This window comes from Onychostoma macrolepis, chromosome 12 (genome assembly GCF_012432095.1).
Source record: "Onychostoma macrolepis isolate SWU-2019 chromosome 12, ASM1243209v1, whole genome shotgun sequence".
In the NCBI taxonomy this organism is placed as follows: Eukaryota; Metazoa; Chordata; class Actinopteri; order Cypriniformes; family Cyprinidae; genus Onychostoma; species Onychostoma macrolepis.
This window is the reverse complement of record NC_081166.1, coordinates 17,340,568-17,359,175: the sequence shown is the minus strand read 5'-3', so window position 1 is coordinate 17,359,175 and position 18,608 is coordinate 17,340,568. Positions and strand designations below refer to the sequence as shown.

The 18,608-nt window shown below is 37.8% G+C and overlaps 1 protein-coding gene across 2 annotated transcripts in view; it reads right to left on the bottom strand.

The window, feature by feature from the left end:
• Positions 1-823: 823 nt before the first annotated feature.
• arhgap17a (Rho GTPase activating protein 17a) overlaps positions 824-18,608 on the bottom strand; it is a 29,787-nt gene continuing 12,002 nt past the window's right edge. The window contains exons 3-20 of one of the 2 annotated variants that reach the window (XM_058793497.1): positions 14,236-14,340; positions 14,046-14,122; positions 12,569-12,680; positions 12,316-12,392; positions 12,122-12,239; positions 10,699-10,767; positions 10,482-10,563; positions 9,170-9,297; positions 8,808-8,919; positions 8,640-8,721; positions 8,471-8,551; positions 7,557-7,670; positions 7,389-7,480; positions 7,137-7,293; positions 6,537-6,800; positions 5,194-5,321; positions 4,508-5,041; positions 824-2,199 (exon numbers count right to left, since the gene is read on the bottom strand). In XM_058793497.1, the coding sequence (XP_058649480.1) occupies positions 2,084-2,199; positions 4,508-5,041; positions 5,194-5,321; positions 6,537-6,800; positions 7,137-7,293; positions 7,389-7,480; positions 7,557-7,670; positions 8,471-8,551; positions 8,640-8,721; positions 8,808-8,919; positions 9,170-9,297; positions 10,482-10,563; positions 10,699-10,767; positions 12,122-12,239; positions 12,316-12,392; positions 12,569-12,680; positions 14,046-14,122; positions 14,236-14,340 (2,448 nt within the window). In that variant the 3' untranslated portion in view covers positions 824-2,083. The remainder of the gene's footprint in view (positions 2,200-4,507; positions 5,042-5,193; positions 5,322-6,536; positions 6,801-7,136; positions 7,294-7,388; positions 7,481-7,556; positions 7,671-8,470; positions 8,552-8,639; positions 8,722-8,807; positions 8,920-9,169; positions 9,298-10,481; positions 10,564-10,698; positions 10,768-12,121; positions 12,240-12,315; positions 12,393-12,568; positions 12,681-14,045; positions 14,123-14,235; positions 14,341-18,608) is intronic. The other variant, XM_058793498.1, reaches the window with a different exon arrangement.

Sequence of the window (18,608 nt, the reverse complement as noted above, 5' to 3'; positions counted from 1 at the left end):
AGGAAAATTGCTAATAATAAACCCCTGCCTGCCTCTTCATCAAGAAACTTGAACTATCTAATTACACATAAATACGCATAAAAGTAATTTACTGAGAAAAAAAAAACAGCACAGTATAAGGCTAAATTCTCTCTTCACAAATTATACATTTTAGAATGAGATCTGGTTTATATCAGTCCTTTTCACCAAGGAGCTCAAAAATCAGAATGAGAAGAAAATCCAAAAGCAACTAACGGAAATTCACGTTTGTGATTACTCACTACATAATTGACTAGTGTCCTCATTGATTCCCCAAAGCTGTGCTGCTTGTTTTTCACTATGGTTTCTTTCTTCACATATAAAATTAAAAAAATATATTTTTTAAGTTGGCCTGTAGGCAAAATAATGAACAGTAAGTTGGTCCCTTCAGGCTATGAGTAGAGAAGATGCTAAATTCTGTTAAGTGTAATTTCACATAATGACAGCTTACACTCCTAGAAGACTAGAATAGGTTGTTAAATTAATGAGCATACAACAATTTAGTCAACTGAATGATGGCAAGTGTGAGGTGTCAGCTGGAGAAATGCAGTCATTCTCAGTTCATTGTTAATTCTCTCCACATATGCATTCAAGTGGGTGTAAAACTATTAATGGATTCTAATTAGATGCATTGGTGGTGTTCATTTATAGCGTAGGTGGTCACTGTTAACTTAAAATGGTGTAATATTTTAGTGGTTTTTTTTTTTTTTTTTTGCACTCGCTATACATCCAAAACTACTGGTGAAGAAATAAATTTCCAAAAATAAACTAAATTTGAGAAGACAACAACCACACAACACCTGTACTTGTTTCACTTTTTTTATTTCACTTTGAAGCAGTAATACAAAGCATTTTTTGTCTTTTTCCAAATTCAATAAAGATGTAGTCTTCTGACGTGAAGCTTCTGAACTTCAAATGCACCATCAACTTTTCGTTTCATAAGTGTGAAGTCAGTTTACTTTCCAAAACTTGGTAAAATAGCTTTTGTAAGTGTACTTAGGTAAGGCAGCATGGTAAAGGCAAGGAAAATGTATAAAGAAAAGCTAACAGTGAGCATGATCGCCTACATTTTTCCCCTCACACGTGAATCAATCAGAATCTTATTCCAAATGTTTTGTTTTTGAAAGAGAGTTTATGGAAATGAGACAAGGAGGGAAAAATGTAAGCAATTATGTCTGCTCTTAGCTATTATACAGTAAGACTAACATCCGTGTGGCACATTTTCCCCCACTTTGGTACCATATCAGGGGTAAAAGGAGGGAAATTCAAAGCTATCCTTGTCAAGGCCTGGTAAACATACAAACAAGGCCATAACATAAAGTTTCCATACCAGAATATCACTAAAGCACATATTTTGACCTTTTCCGTTACATAAACTGACAGCTGAACACTTAACTTCTAATTTTAGCAATCAAATGTCCAATAACAAATGGCCTTTTTCACATATGATCCAATCAGGATTACTTTTACACATAGCGGAGTAGTGCTCTACCACATATGTTTAGGTCCAGTCATTTTAATGCCCCAAAATGATAAAATCATCAGCTGTCAAAGGCAGAAAACTAATAATTTGCATACCTTAAACCAAAGTATTGCATGTAACTAGTTTCCAACCTAGAAAAGTAAGGCTTGCAAAAAAAAAAAAAAAAAAAAAAAGGAATGTACTGTATTAGATGACTGGAGACCTGCAGTCACAAGCTACACATTAAGCCACAGTTTTCCACCTTTTAAATTGAGTAATTGCTTTGTTTAGCTAAGGCCACTTAAGACTCACCTCCAAGTACCTCTTTCACCAAATTCACCCCATCACCGTACAGACCCAGTTCCTCATGCAGTACAGGTCTTTTTTTTTTTGCTGCCATCACAATGAAAAGGCATGTTTAAATAAACGTGCAATATGTTGGGGCATCTGTTTCCCTGGTGCCACTAGGATTGTCGATTGTCTTAAGCGTAGGGTATTCGAGAAATACAGCCAAGATGATAAACACTTTGGTAATGGTGAGAAGAGCAGCCCTTTAGCAAACCTTTGGTTAAGGGAAAGGGTGTTTGGGGGTCAAGGCCATTTTTACAGGACGGTGCTCTCTGTGTCAAGGTCTGTGTCCTTGAGTTGGGTAACAGGCTTCTCAATGGCGATATCAGGAACAAGAGCTCGAGCCAGTGGTTTAAATGTCATCCCCGAATCTGTAAGACACAAGATTAGGGAGTCAGACCATGCAGACTAATAATCAATTGTAATATTTGATTGTTAATAAACAAAATACAAATTAAGCTTAACAAATTTATTAGACCACCCCCACCCAATGTAAGGTTTGTGCCACAGCTGCCCTAAATTAACAGTATTGGTGATTACCAAAATTATTTTGTATGTTTCTGTAATGGTTAATCCACCAATATGTGTAAGCTCTTTAGTCGCAGTAGTGTTTCTAATGAGGAAATATAATTATTGTTGTTATCCATGAATTTTTGAATTTACTGATTTACAAGAAATTCTGAAAAAAATAGTAAAGTTTACATTTATTTTTTATTACAGTCAATAACGACAGAGACTGTGGACTAATGCAAAAATGCAAGCTATTATATCAAGGCCAAAGGCGGTCATACAAAATACGTTGTGTGTGAATAAAGTTCGTTATTTGCCTAATAAATGACAATAACATTTTTCGTTTTAAACAAGTTTTTGACAGATTCTGAAAATATTTCTGAAAGGTGGTCTAATAAATTTGTTAAGCACATACAGTGCTTAAATTTGTAACGCTATATTTATTCACTGTAATTGGGCATCTGAATAAAAAAATATTTATACTACGGGGCCGTTGAATGCTTGAATCTGATTGGCTGACGAACGTTCTAAGGTGTGCAATTATTTTCAGGGAAACTCACGGCGAATGTAGTTCCAGGCAGCTCTTGACCGCATTACATGACCATATCACTTCGCCAAATGAAGGTCTTACAACAGCAAAATAACCAAGACACTGGCCAAATAAATAAATATAGTAAACAATATGATAAAAACGACAGATCATGTCCATGTTTTTGCCACAAAATTTCGCTTTATTATGTACGGAAAGCACATACTCTGTCTCTCCTGCTCTCTCTCCCTCACAGACCGCACATACAACAGTTACAGTTTGCGCACACTAGCATAATGTTAGCGCTACTCTGACGATTTTATCAGTAAACAACTTAAAAACTACATGACTTCTCACAAGCGAGGTAACAACAACGGCGCGGTTCGTGAACAAAAGGAACTAAGTTTCACTATAACTAGAGACATTGCTGCAGAACACTATTGAGAGACGCACAGAAGTAATTCTCTTTCTCTCTCTCATAACTTAGTTATTAACTGTATTAATCTGTTATTAACGGCTCAATCCTCCGTTACTAGGTTTAAAATGACGTTTTGGAATTAGCAACAGAGGCGTTGGATGAAATGCGGAAGAAATAATCCTACTCACAATAGCGATTTAAGTAAAAATACTGGACGAATGCCTTGAAATATATCATCTGATCGATGTCTTGAGGTGTGGCAACCGTAGTATAAGCGGAATAATTGACTTCGGTCCGTTGAATTATTAGAAAAATAATGCACACCTCCGCTTCGCGTCGTGACCGCATCACCACCTCGGGTGTGCATTATTTTTCTAATTATCCAACGGCCCGTCGTCAATTATTCCTTACATAATAAAGTGCTTTACTATTTTTTTTAAGCCTTTCTTGTAAAACAGTAAATTCAAAAATTCATGGATAAGCTTTAAAATGAGGATTTACAGTTTATTTTAGAATGAGGATATAAGGGAAAAACTCACCCTACATACTATATAGTTTTCTTTTAAAGAACTTTTACTATAGTAATAATACTACCGTGTTGTAAACATTCAAACGTGTTACATTCAAACTGGCGTTTCTTGTCAAACAGTGACAAACTTGCATCCCTGCTTTCACTAAAATGCTGCAGGTCAAGGATATCTGCAACATATCTCACTCAAACATAAATGGCAGAATTAAGTAATACTATTAATATAATGTCAAATGTTAAATTAGTTATTTGGGGTGCTATTTTGGGTAAAATCCTTCAGGTTGCACTTATTGGTTATATTAAGTAAAAAAGGGTCAAAATCGATTATCAGTCAGTCTCTACTGACATGTACCAAACTTTTCTCATGACACTGGGACAGCAACAGTATTCAGAGCAAGGAAGTGCAATTCTAAAATGTGAGTTAAATGGGAACTCATTTTGTTATTAAACTTTGTGTGAATAAAGGCATCCTGCTCTCAGTGACAGTGCATCTCTGTGAAGTATTTCAAATGTAAAATCATGTCTTCATAATCTAAAACAGTGAATTAAATAATTATTATTTTTTTAAAATGACCAAGCAGTGGTATTACAAATGAATCCCTGCGTGCCCTGAAACCTTATGCAACTCACAGAAACGCAAACAATCAGGCAGTTAAACAGAAGCTTAGAGTGACGGAAATAAAAGAGCTTCACCCATTGTTTTGAAAGCAGCACTGCAAATTCCATTGCTGTCGCTTCCTGTGGCTGGAGGCTGGGGCGGAGGGGGAACAGTAGGTCTGTTGCGTGGTTTAGGCACAGGCCTCGGGCGAGGAAGTGAACCTGACTGGAACACCGGGGGAGCGGTGGGAGTGAGACTGTCGTGAAACACTGCCGTGGGCGGAGGGGTGCTCGGTGGAGTGGGAGTGCTGGGAGGGGAGGGGTCTTCTCCGGGGTCAGCTGGAGCGTTGGGCTGGGGAGGGGGTGTGGCCTGCGTGGGAGGCTGCGGGGGCGGATGATTGGGTGCCTGAATGGGAGGCTGGTTGCTGGAGTGGCGACGAGGGGTCGTGTTGGTTTGAGCCTGCGGTTGTGTGGGGCTCAGATTGGTCGGAGAGTGACTAGAAAGAGGTCTAGGGGAGGGGCTGAGGGACTGAGGGGTGCCTGAAGAGGCTTGCTGTACTGACTGATTGGCTGGTTGGCCTGGTGGAGGGTTGGCTGGTTTAGGAGGAGCTGGAGCTGGCTTCTTGGTACCTATAAATAAAAAGAGAATTTAAAACAAGCTCTGTCTGGTGTTCTGAGCTGTTCTCATACAACACCCTGTCTACACCGGACGTGGCCATTGTTGCATTACACAGTGTAGCGGCCGTTGTCGTTTATTTACCTTCTGAGGTAAGTCTACTGACCTCTGCGTGCCATGTGAGGACTGGGTCCTGTAGATCCAGCCACAGGGGTCCCCACACTCAGCTGTCCTGATCCTCCAGTGCCATTTCTCTGAGCTGGAGGAGTGGACGCAGGGTCTCGGGTCTTTGAACTGTTAAGCAAACAGAGGAAAAACAACAAAAAAAACAAAAAAAACATCTGTAATATTTATTATATAATATTTATTTGATATTCTGCAACATGCAAACTCCACAAATAAAAAACAAGCCTTATTGTGATGGAATTTTTAATATTAAGTTTGAAATGGTTAAAGCTAAACTCAGTATTTTTTTTTTATTTAAATGTGGATTTTTTTCTCAACATAAAAATTAATGAAAAAAGATGTTTGTATTTCAGAAAAAAGTGTGCAAAAAGTAAGCTTAAGATAATCAATAGGATATTAAATAAAGATCATGTTCCATGAAGATATTTTGTAAATTTCTTACTGTACATATATCAAAACTTAATTTTTGATTAGTAATATGCATTGATAAGAACTTCATTTGGACAACTTTGAAGGCGATTTACTCAATATTTTGATTTTTTTTTGCACCCTCAGATTCCAAATTTTCAAATAGTTGTATCTCGGTTGTAACCGTACATCAATGGAAATGGAAACTGGTTTTGTGGTCCAGCATCATATATATATATATATAATGTATCTAACTTTATCCGTATACATGTAGTACACCCACATGAAATGCGATATGTACCATATAGCAAATCTCTACTGCTTGATTTTTATACTCTACTTTATCCACATACATACAGTATACTTGTGTAGATACACTATATCTTAACTAATTTACTCTTTTCTTCCATTTCCTTTCTTTCTTTTTTTTGTTGTTAAATAATTAGTTTTAATAATTAGAATAGTTCCCTATTCTAAAGTGTTACCAAAATTTAATATATATATTTTTAGACTCAACTTAGTTTAAAACTCCAAGTATGTACAAAATCTTTTTTTTTTGTCCATCAAAGATTGATAAGTAGACAAGATACAAAAGGTCCACGTTTGAGGGTACTATTCCAGTGATTTCGCACATTTTACCTTGCAATGTAAGCCAATAAAAGTGGTTTTGTTTTAAATGGAGGAGGAGCATGAGCAGTCAAATACTACTCTATCTTGTTAAACTCCCCTTCACTCATGGAATAAATTTATCAATCATAGCTACTTGCCTTCTGTTGCTGAAAAGCCATATCAGTAAAACTACATAAATTTTTAAGGTCCGTTTTGTCCCTCCACCGCTATTCCATGTGCATGCAGGGCTGATTCATTCATGCATTGCACTGGTCCAGCACGGTCCAGAACATGCAGGAGTCTTACCTGATCTCCTCAGTATGCTGAGCTAGAAGCTGCTGTGCTGCTGCCAGGGCGGCCATCCCCAGCGCCAGCCCAGGCTGACAGCTCTCTAAGCCCAGGCCCACCTGCGCAGGCTGCTGGAGCAGGAGTTCAGCCATAGGCTGACCCCCTGCACTGCCTGCAGCCTCCACCGGGGGCAGCGGGGGCTGGAAGGCAGGCGAAGCGTGCTGCTTTCTAGGTACAGTATTGCCTCTACGAGGATTGTGGTCCATTAATTTATTAGCAGAGCTACAGAAAGAGGAGACAGTAGAGACACCACTAGTGCTAATAAGTTCCCAGGAGAGCGACACCACAGAAACCAAGAGGGTAATCTGCATTGGTAGAAATCCCACTTACACCACACACATTGCAGGGTTAAGAGGGAAAAGCAAGAGATTTATCAGTAGAACGGACAACACCCAAGTGGTTAATGGTGAGTGTAATCTGATCCGCTATTTTAATTTCTCAATTAAATTGCATTCTAAATCAACTTAATTGCAGATCTTAATTCCAGCAAGAGGAAATAACTAGTGTGATTGATTCAGGGAATCAAACTGTTAATTGAGATGTTATGTGAAGTTTTACCTGTCTCTCCGGGGCAATTCACCATCTGGGCCCACCATGCTGCCAGGTCTCTTCCTCTCTATGGTGCCCGAGTCATAATCTGGCGGGGTCAGGTGGTTGACGTTGTTTGGCAGGGGCGTAGGCATAGAAAACATGCCGGATACATTAAAATCCACATCTGAAGGAATAACAAGAAACAGGTTAATCTTAAAACTGACAGCAATACTTTTTTCATTGGTAAATACTATATACTTAAAGCTTTATAGCCCCTACCCTCAGGGAAAAACCAATCTGCATGCTGAATGATGGGTTCAATTATAGTAACCACGTGCACAGAGGTTGCAGCAGCCATTTCTGCTAGGCTCCTGTAGGTAAAGAGCAAAAAAGTTTAAACAAGGAACAACTAAAACTTGTTTGCTGGATATTTCAAAATATTCTGACCCCTCGGTTTTGGCCCACAGTAGATTGGGTCCAAGGACAATGGCAATGTTGCTGGGGGTCATCTTGTTAACGTCACTTTCCTGTGCAAGCTTAGCAAGGAACTTAATAAGGTATCTGTAAAACAGAAAAAAATAGTCTAAATGAGAAGATAGCAATTTAGCAATTAATTTTTTTCTGTAGTCATAGTCCTGATGTATAAACGAGTTCTTTCAGTGATCTACTGATATCAGAAAATTCGTTTTTTTTTTTTTTACACTACAAATTAAAATAAAATAAGAGGTTTATGCTTAAAACAAGAAAAAAAATAAACCACTTTTACTGGATAAATAACATGCTTATATTCAAGATATATTCTTGAATATTAAATCTTCAGTATTTTTTGGGGCATTTAAAAAAAATTGGGTTGGTGGGGGGAGTAAATATCCAGCTCTCTCCACCCTCAATACCACGACTGAGGTGAGACCCTTGAGCAAGGAACCGAACCCCCAACTGCTCCCCGGGCGCCACATCATTGGCTGCCCACTGCTCCGGGTGTGTGTTCACGGTGTGCGTGTGTGTGTGTTCACTGCTGTGTGTGTGCACTTGAATGGGTTAAATTCAGTGTGCAGAGCACAAATTCCGAGTATGGGTCACCATACTTGGCCACAAGTCACTTCACTTATTCATTATTTTATTTATTTTTATCAGCACAAATTACATTTAAATTCTCTACTTCTCTAGTTTCTAATACAGTTAAACTAGGAAGTATCTGCACATGAATAATCTGCAGATGATTTACAATACAATTTCAATAAATCTGAAACCTCTCTGCATACACATACTGCAAGTTTACAATTTGTGCCATTTCACACATGGAGCCTCAGAACTTTGCACAAACTGATTACACCTCACATTAAAATGCAGTTGAAACCCACCTGAAGTTTGCCTTGTTGTTTTTTGGTAACTGATCGCAGGTAACCCACAAAGCTTGTAACCGTTTGTCTGGATCAGGGACGCTTAACAAAAAAAAAGCCCAGTAATTAACAACACAAACACTACAAGATTTCTTTAAACCTTTATGTAAAGTACTGCAAGATGGCTTACTTGGATGCCTGTATCCACTCATCATACAACTGGTAACTCATCAAAGGTTCAGGCAGCTCTCTGAGATACGACTTTAAGGCCCCTTAAATCAGGAGAATGTGGTTTTAAATTAACATTCATTAAGTGTGAATGACATATAACTGATACACAAAACAAAACAGGACCTACCAGCAACGGCATGTGGGTCGGAGTAAAACTCCTCCAGCTGTGAGGTGGAGCAATCCAGAGCTGCCTTCAGTTTCTTCAGCTTAGAGGCTCCTGCAGCTATTCTGAAAAGACCCTGGAGAACGATGAATTTAAAGACGGATTTAGGGTGAAAGCCAAGACCCTGCAGCAGCAGTTTTAGAGATGTGTCGGTACAATGTGGACACTGTTAAAGGTTGAACAATACTTGTATTGTGGTTCGATAACTGAAAACATGCCGATCTGTCTTGAACGGATTGGAAAAGATTACTGTGGCAGATCAACAATACAGTATTTGATGTGTATGACTGATGTATCGTTTAAACACTGTAGTGGTCTCGCCGTACCTCCTCTTTCATTCCAGTCTCCAGCAGCATCATGACGCAGGCCTCTATAGGCAGAGCGATCTCTCTGCTACTGCGCTTCAGGTGCTCATCCAGAGCCGTTCCAAACGCTGGCTTTTCAGTCCACGAATCTACCAGGAAAACAGAAATACCTTTATTTAAAAAATGTTTACTAGCAGCATCAATTGAAAGCATCACACTCTTAAAATAAAAAATGTGAATTACAGAATGAGCATTCATCTGTGATTCATCAAGACAAGCTACTGTAAACACTACATCCCGCTGTCGAGCCCCCTTCAAGCGGTCTTTTTCCATCTTACTGTTTCTGAAAAAGGCAGATGAACCAGGTGGGTGAGATCTGAGAAATATTACTCATGGCCCACATGCTGGGACACCAAGTCTGTTTGCCTCACGTGTGCTCGCAGGAAAACATCACAACAACAATTTATAGCACTCAAGCGCCAGATTTCCAGGCACAAATGAGAATGAAAACAATTAAGAGTCTCTAAGGATTGCTCAGAAAATCACTGAAACACACCATCAGGCTAAATTCACTTCATTTTCACTTGATATATCTACATTAGTCACTAGGGATGGTCACAATGGTGCAGTACTCAATCAACCAGCTACTGTAGCTGACTAATCTGGTTGATAGTTCATGTATTTAGTTTTTTATTTTGTATATTTTTCCCAGAAGTGATTTAACTAGTCTCAAATCAAAAAACAATTAATTTTGTGTAAAAAAAAAAAAAGGAGTCTCTATAGATGGACGTCGTTATCTGAAACCAGTGTAATTATATAAGGTTTCCTTAAAGGCATAGTTGACCTAAAAACTACGGTAGCAAAGTTCCTTGATTATTACGCCGGAATGAAAGTATAGTTCCTAGCCATATCGGCCTAGAAAATCGCAACTTTTCATTTTCCGTCAGTCTTAGTACACGATGTAACTACAGAAGAGTCAAGTTTTAAATAGGAAAAATATCTAAACTCTTTGGTCATTTTTGAGCGAGATGCTAATGGTCTAATCAGATTCAATGATATATGATAAGCTGCAGCTAAAAGTGCTACTGCCAGACTCAGAGATCGGCTGAATGCATTCGCAAACGGTAAAACTCAACTCTTTAACTCTTGGGGAGTTGGAAAATGAGCCTATTTTCAAAAATAGTGGCGTGTTCCTTTAAGACCAATTAGTCAACTAGACATTGATCCCCAAAATATGTAGTTTTAAAGATGCCTATTAGTCCTATTAGTCAGGTAAATTAGGTTTCACTGGTAGTTATTTCAGATACACAGCAATAAGAAACTGTGTCGTCACCTTGTTGAGCTTGAATGGTTGGCAGGACGCTCTCGAGCAAGGTGAGAGATTTTCGATGATAATCCGCTTGTGCCTCTAATAACTGAGAACAGAGCAGACATTGAGGAAGGAGAGACACAGCAGTATGAACAATGGCCATTACAAACATGGAACTGAATAGGAATAAACATAACAACTGAGTTATTGAACAAATGGATGACAAACAAAACCATCTTACCATTACATAGTAGCAGGCATAGTCTGTCTCCTTTGAGAAGAAATTGTACATGTCTGCTGAAAGTTGATCCTGGAAGGAAAAAAAAAACATGATTGAAACTATTGGTTTTGTTCTGGCTGTACAGACAGAGAAATTGGATATTACAGGAAACAAGCACAACGGTTAGCCACATGCTCTTGATACATTACATTATGCATCGGCAGATGCTTTTATCCAAATTGACTTATACTCTTTGCTATACATTTTATCAGTAATGTGTTCCCTGGCAATCAAACCCATGCCGAACAGGAACACACATGCTGAGCCTTAATTGCTCAAGTGGTGACGCAGGTTTGAGACCTTATTTCACGTCTCCATTTACCAAAAATGACTATTCAGTCAGAAAGAAAAAAATTGTCTGTAATTATGACACTGATTACACATCAGATTTTTGCAGTTATAACAACCGCTGCATCATAAATCAGTCACCATATGGCTGACTAGCAGCTTAACGCTTCTGCCACAGGGTAGATGAACTTTGAATCAAGCAGACTGATGTCTAGATTTATTTGAGACTGACTTGTGATTAGAAATATTATATTTTGTTATTTAAACAAGAAAAACATTGTAGACTAAGAGCCACGATTTTTACTGAAAAGATAAAATAAAGACTGAAAAGGATATTCATTAATACAATAAACTCACCTACAACACCATTCAAAAGTTTGGGGCTGGTAAAAATACAGTTTGGGGTTTGATGAAAAATATAGTAAAAAAGGTAATACTGTGAAATATTATTTCAACTCTTTTCTGTTGTAATATCTTATAAAATAGTTTATTCCCAGTGATGGCAGCGCTGAATTTTTAGCGGTCATTACTCCAATCTTTAGTGTAACATGATCCTTCAGAAATCATTCTAATATGCTGATTTACTACTCAAAAACATTTCTTATTATTATCATCAAAGCTTACTATTTTTCTGGAAACCCTGTTACTTTTTAGGATTCTTTGATGAATAGAAAATATAAAAATACAAAAAATGCATTTATTTGAAATACAATGTCACTCTTGATCAATTTAGTGCAGCCTTGCTATAAAGTAATTTCTTAAAAAAAAATAAACATCTTACTGACTGCAGACTTAGTTACTTTTAGAAATCTGAAACTCTGCACACCCTTTATAAACATTATATACTGAGTTCCAATATGCTTGGCTGAACGTTCTAGCAGTAATCCTCCTTTGACTAGCACCCACTTACCTTACATCAGCAAATCATTTAAGAAAACTAAGCAAATGTTATGTCATCTAACTGATATTCATCAACCAAGCCGATGAGGTGTATGATACGATCATTCTTACATGCTGCTTCAATATGTTGCTGTAAAATCCATAACTAAGCAACTCATAAGGGTAAGGCATGTTTAGGCATGTTGCACATCAGTACCTTACACAGCTCCATTTTGTTCATAGCTTCATCGACTTCTTCTTTAAGTGAGTCTGCTTTGGCTGTCAGTGCTTGTGTGTTTGTTCCTGAGATTATGGACTTGGTCGCCTGCAACCACCTGTGAAGAGACCGTTTCAGTTATAAACTAGGTAAAACATGATCTAATGAAACCTGATGCAAGACAGAAACCTCACCTTGCTCGGGCAGAGTCATAGTCCAGCACCAGCTTGGCTAACTGCCGCCTCTGTTTCAGGATGTTAGGAATATCCACCTGAAAAAACAATGAGATTACATAAGCATTGTTATTAACATTCTGGCCTATACTAATCATTTTTGTCATATTATGTAAGGTGATCATGGCTAATAAGTGGCTGATATTAAAATTTAGCTAATCTAAATGTTAAATTGGGGAAATGAGCATGCATATTCTTTTATGTTCGTCTGTACCTCTGCTAGCTGATTGAGGGGGTCTAAGATCTCCTTTTCAATGTTCATCTCATGCTGCATTAGTTCAGAGGCCAGTCTGTTCTCAGCATCTCCACACATCTCCATCATTTTCCTGTACAGAAGATAGTGAATATAAATTACCGTTCAAAAATGTAGGGTATCTTATGCTCATCAAGATAAAATAAATAAATAAATACAATAAAATCAGTAATATTGTAAACATTATTACTATTTAAAAAAACGTTTTACATTTTTTAAATGTTTTGAAAATATAATTTATTCTTGAGATGTCAAAGCTAATTTTTCAGCAGCCATTATTTCATTCCTCTGTGTCACATGATCCTTCAGAAATCAATATGCTGATTTGGTGCTCAAGAAACATTTCTTATTAATGCTGAAAACAGTTGTGCTGTTCAATATTTTTGTGGAAATCATGATACAATATTTTTTTTTTTAGAATTCTCTGATGAATACAAAGTTCAAAAGAACAGCATTTATTTCAATAAAGCAATAAGCCCCAAGAAGCCGTGGTTTACAGTGAATTTATAACAGCTAAGGGCGTTGTTAGGCACGACGTGAAGCGGTGTGCCTAAAACCCCCTTAGCTGTTATAAATTCACTGTAAACCACGGCTTCACGGGGATTACTGCTTTTATAAAAGAGTTATTCCATACTTAGTATGTTTCACAAAACAAAACAGAGCAAATAAGTGTAATGATATTAATAAAAAACAGTATTCTTCCACCAAACAATGTAGTTCCTCAGAAACAGTTGTGGTCGGAACAAAGTGGTTGCCAAGCAACACACAAAGTAAACAAAGGTGTAGGTTTGTAGTGGTAATTTACAATGGCTTTGAACATGGCTCAACCAATCAGAATCAAGGACCGGAACTATCACTTTTTTTAAATAGAATTTTATAACCGTATAAATGTCTTTGCTCTAATTTTGACCAATTTATTTAATCTTAGCTCAATAAAAGTATTAATTTCAGTAACACTTTAGTATAGAGATCAATTCTCATTATTAACCAGTTGCTTATTAGCATGCCTATTATTATCATATTGGCTGTTTATTAGTACTTATAAAGTACACATTGTGCATGACCATATTCTACATCCTTAATCCTACCCAATACATAAACTTAACAATTACCTTATTAACTATTAATAATTAATAAGCAGCAAATTAGGAGTTTATTGAGGCATAAGTCATAGTTAATGGTTTGTTAATAGCGAGAATTGAAGCTTAAAATAAAGTGTGACCTTAATTTCCTTACTGAACAAAACCTTTAATATTTTTGTGTTTTATTCTGTTTTTTAAATGCATGACACGAGTGCTTTTATACGCTGTGCTTTATTGCGCCATCGTCTCACTTAAACGATACAATGAACTAATCCATTACCAATCTAAACAATAAAGAACCACATTTAAGCAGAAATTGATTCAAATCTATTTAAATGTTAATGTCATCCATTTACCCAATCAGAGACTCCTCCCCCAACTGGTTTCCGCCATCCTGCATGGCCTGTGACAGCGCTGTCAGTGGAAGCTTTTTCTGTACCAGAAAACCAGGGAGTTTTTGTGAAACATTACATGCAAATTCAAGCAGACAAAATATGTGGTGATGACTGACATTTTGTGCAATCATAAGCACTGTTATGCCCTTACATGTCTCTTCTCAGCATCAGTGCCTATCTGCCCCTGCAAACACGCGACCATTCTTTTGTGCGTGTTGTGCGAAATGACTCGCACCAATTCCATACGCCGCTCAATCTGTGCAGAGTAAAACAAAACATCAATAACAACCCACAACCCATATTGAGCTGCGGCTACCACTCAATGCAAAGCCTGTATGCATCGTGTTGAAAGAAAACAGCCTGTAAAAAAATGCCTAAGCATTTTATGTAATATCACATGGGAAGCTTCTGTGATATGAAACAGATTTCATAAATTCAGCATTCCATCTTGGCTTTAGAATAGACATTATAGCCTGAGCGTTTGTCTCAATTAACAGGTGTTGCTGTTAGAAAGGAATAAAACACTTTTCATAGTCTTGAGGGTGGGGTAAGGTCAAACATGATTTATCACACCACTCCCTTGGGAGGCATGAAAAAGATGTGTTACTTTACATAAAGAAGACAAGTATGACTCATCTACCCTGTTGGGATGCCTAAGATTGAAATGCATGAGCACTGGAATGCCATAAATAGAGAATACAGATGCAGACCAGACTCTCTTTTTCTACTTCATTCTGTTATATTGAAAAGGAGGTGTCGGAGAATGGTTGAGTTCACCATAGATACCTATTCATTTCTATGGGGAAAATTAAATCAAATAAATGGGGCGATTTTGTGAAAATTGTTGTGGAATATTTTTTTTTCCATTTGTTTTTATTAAATAATTATAGAACAATTAAACAAATGATTTAAAAGACAAAATAAGTAAATAATCAAATAAAGAGGATAATAAACCTAAAAATAAAGTGAATCAATTCAGCCAGATGAGATGAATCACAACATTTAATTAAAAAAAGTGACATATACATATTTATACAGGTACATCTCAATAAATTAGAATGTCGTGGAAAAGTTCATTTATTTCAGTAATTAAACTCAAATTGTGAAACTTGTGTATTAAATAAATTCAGTGCACACAGAGTGAAGTAGTTTAAGTCTTTGGTTCTTTTAATTGTGATGATTTTGGCTCAAATTTTACAAAAACAAACCAATTCACTATCTCAACAAATTAGAATACTTCACAAGACCAAAAAAAAAACATTTTAGTGAATTGTTGGCCTTCTGGAAAGTATGTTCATTTACTGTAAATATACTCAATACTTGGTAGGGGCTCCTTTTGCTTTTGGTGATCAGTTTGTGGCACTGCTGAGGAGGTATGGAAGCCCAGGTTTCTTTGACAGTGGCCTTCAGCTCATCTGCATTTTTTGGTCTGTTGTTTCTCATTTTCCTCTTGACAATACCCCATAGATTCTCTATGGGATTCAGGTCTGGTGAGTTTGCTGGCCAATCAAGCACACCAACACCATGGTCATTTAACCAACCTTTGGTGCTTTTGGCAGTGTGGGCAGGTGCCAAATCCTGCTGGAAAATGAAATCAGCTTCTTTAAAAAGCTGGTCAGCAGAAGGAAGCATGAAGTGCTCCAAAATTTCTTGGTAAACGGGTGTAGTGACTTTGGTTTTCAAAAAACACAATGGACCAACACCAGCAGATGACATTGCACCCCAAATCATCACAGACTGTGGAAACTTAACACTGGACTTCAAGCAACTTGGGCTATGAGCTTCTCCACCCTTCCTCCAGACTCTAGGACCTTGGTTTCCAAATGAAATACAAAACTTGCTCTCATTTGAAAAGAGGACTTTGGACCACTGGGCAACAGTCCAGTTCTTCTCCGTAGCCCAGGTAAGACGCCTCTGACGTTGTCTGTGGTTCAGGAGTGGCTTAACAAGAGGAATACGACAACTGTAGCCAAATTCCTTGACACGTCTGTGTGTGGTGGCTCTTGATGCCTTGACCCCAGCCTCAGTCCATTCCTTGTAAAGTTCACCCAAATTCTTGAATCGATTTTGCTTGACAATCCTCATAAGGCTGCGGTTCTCTCGGTTGGTTGTGTATCTTTTTCTTCCACACTTTTTCCTTCCACTCAACTTTCTGTTAACATGCTTGGATACAGCACTCTGTGAACAGCCAGCTTCTTTGGCAATGAATGTTTGTGGCTTACCCTCCTTGTGAAGGGTGTCAATGATTGTCTTCTGGACAACTGTCAGATCAGCAGTCTTCCCCATGATTGTGTAGCCTAGTGAACCAAACTGAGAGACCATTTTGAAGGCTCAGGAAACCTTTGCAGGTGTTTTGAGTTGATTAGCTGATTGGCATGTCACCATATTCTAATTTGTTGAAATAGTGAATTGGTGGGTTTTTGTTAAATGTGAGACAAAATCATCACAATTAAAAGAACCAAAGACTTAAACTACTTCAGTCTGTGTGCACTGAATTTATTTAATACACGAGTTTCACAATTTGAGTTGAATTACTGAAATAAATGAACTTTTCCACGACATTCTAATTTATTGAGATGCACCTGTGTGTGTGTGTGTGTGTGTGTGTGTATATACAGTGGGTACGGAAAGTATTCAGACCCCCTTAAATTTTTCACTCTTTGTTATATTGCAGCCATTTGCTAAAATCATTTAAGTTCATTTTCTTTCCTCATTAATGTACACACAGCACCCCATATTGACAGAAAAACACAGAATTGTTGACATTTTTGCAGATTTATTAAAAAAGAAAAACTGAAATATCACATGGTCCTAAGTATTCAGACCCTTTGCTGTGACACTCATATATTTAACTCAGGTGCTGTCCATTTCTTCTGATCATCCTTGAGATGGTTCTACACCTTCATTTGAGTCCAGCTGTGTTTGATTATACTGATTGGACTTGATTAGGAAAGCCACACACCTGTCTATATAAGACCTTACAGCTCACAGTGCATGTCAGAGCAAATGAGAATCATGAGGTCAAAGGAACTGCCTGAAGAGCTCAGAGACAGAATTGTGGCAAGGCACAGATCTGGCCAAGGTTACAAAAAAATTTCTGCTGCACTTAAGGTTCCTAAGAGCACAGTGGCCTCCATAATCCTTAAATGGAAGACGTTTGGGACGACCAGAACCCTTCCTAGAGCTGGCCGTTTGTTAAAAAACACCTGAAGGACTCCAAGATGGTGAGAAATAAGATTCTCTGGTCTGATGAGACCAAGATAGAACTTTTTGGCCTTAATTCTAAGCGGTATGTGTGGAGAAAACCAGGCACTGCTCATCACCTGTCCAATACAGTCCCAGCAGTGAAGCATGGTGGTGGCAGCATCATGCTGTGGGGGTGTTTTTCAGCTGCAGGGACAGGACGACTGGTTGCAATCGAGGGAAAGATGAATGCGGCCAAGTACAGGGATATCCTGGACGAAAACCTTCTCCAGAGTGCTCAGGACCTCAGACTGGGACGAAGGTTTACCTTCCAACAAGACAATGACCCTAAGCACACAGCTAAAATAACGAAGGAGTGGCTTCACAACAACTCCGTGACTGTTCTTGAATGGCCCAGCCAGAGCCCTGACTTAAACCCAATTGAGCATCTCTGGAGAGACCTAAAAATGGCTGTCCACCAACGTTTACCATCCAACCTGACAGAACTGGAGAGGATCTGCTAGGAGGAATGGCAGAGGATCCCCAAATCCAGGTATGAAAAACTTGTTGCATCTTTCCCAAAAAGACTCATGGCTGTATTAGATCAAAAGGGTGCTTCTACTAAATACTGAGCAAAGGGTCTGAATACTTAGGACCATGTGATATTTCAGTTTTTCTTTTTTAATAAATCTGCAAAAATGTCAACAATTCTGTGTTTTTCTGTCAATATGGGGTGCTGTGTGTACATTAATGAGGAAAAAAATGAACTTAAATAATTTTAGCAAATGGCTGCAATATAACAAAGAGTGAAAAATTTAAGGGGGTCTGAATACTTTCCGTACCCACAGTGCCCCTGCGAAAGTATTGTATGTGGAAAAAAGTAATTTAAAGCAGTTTAACAAAAGGCTGCAACAATGTGAAAAAAAAAAATGAAGGGGTTTGAATACTTTCGCAAGTCACTGTGTATATATAAATATTGTAATGTGAGATGTAGAGTAAGATGGGGTATAGTGCAAAGTTATTTTGTACTGATTTGCTTGTCAATTTTCTGATTAGTGGATATCTTTTCAGGATTGACTGGTAATGTAGTTCTTTATCTGGAATTTGTCATTGACAAATACAATTATTTATAATTGTATAATCATTATACAATTTATTAAAAATGAAAATAAAAATTGAGGCTATTATATTATATTCCATTACACAGAATAAAAACTACATGCAGTCGATACAAGTGGATTTTGTGACAAAAATTATAAACTAAATAAATACGTCTGGGTGTATTTGGCACTTTTCCAATATACCGTATTGTCCCGAATATAAGACGATGTTTTTTTCTTG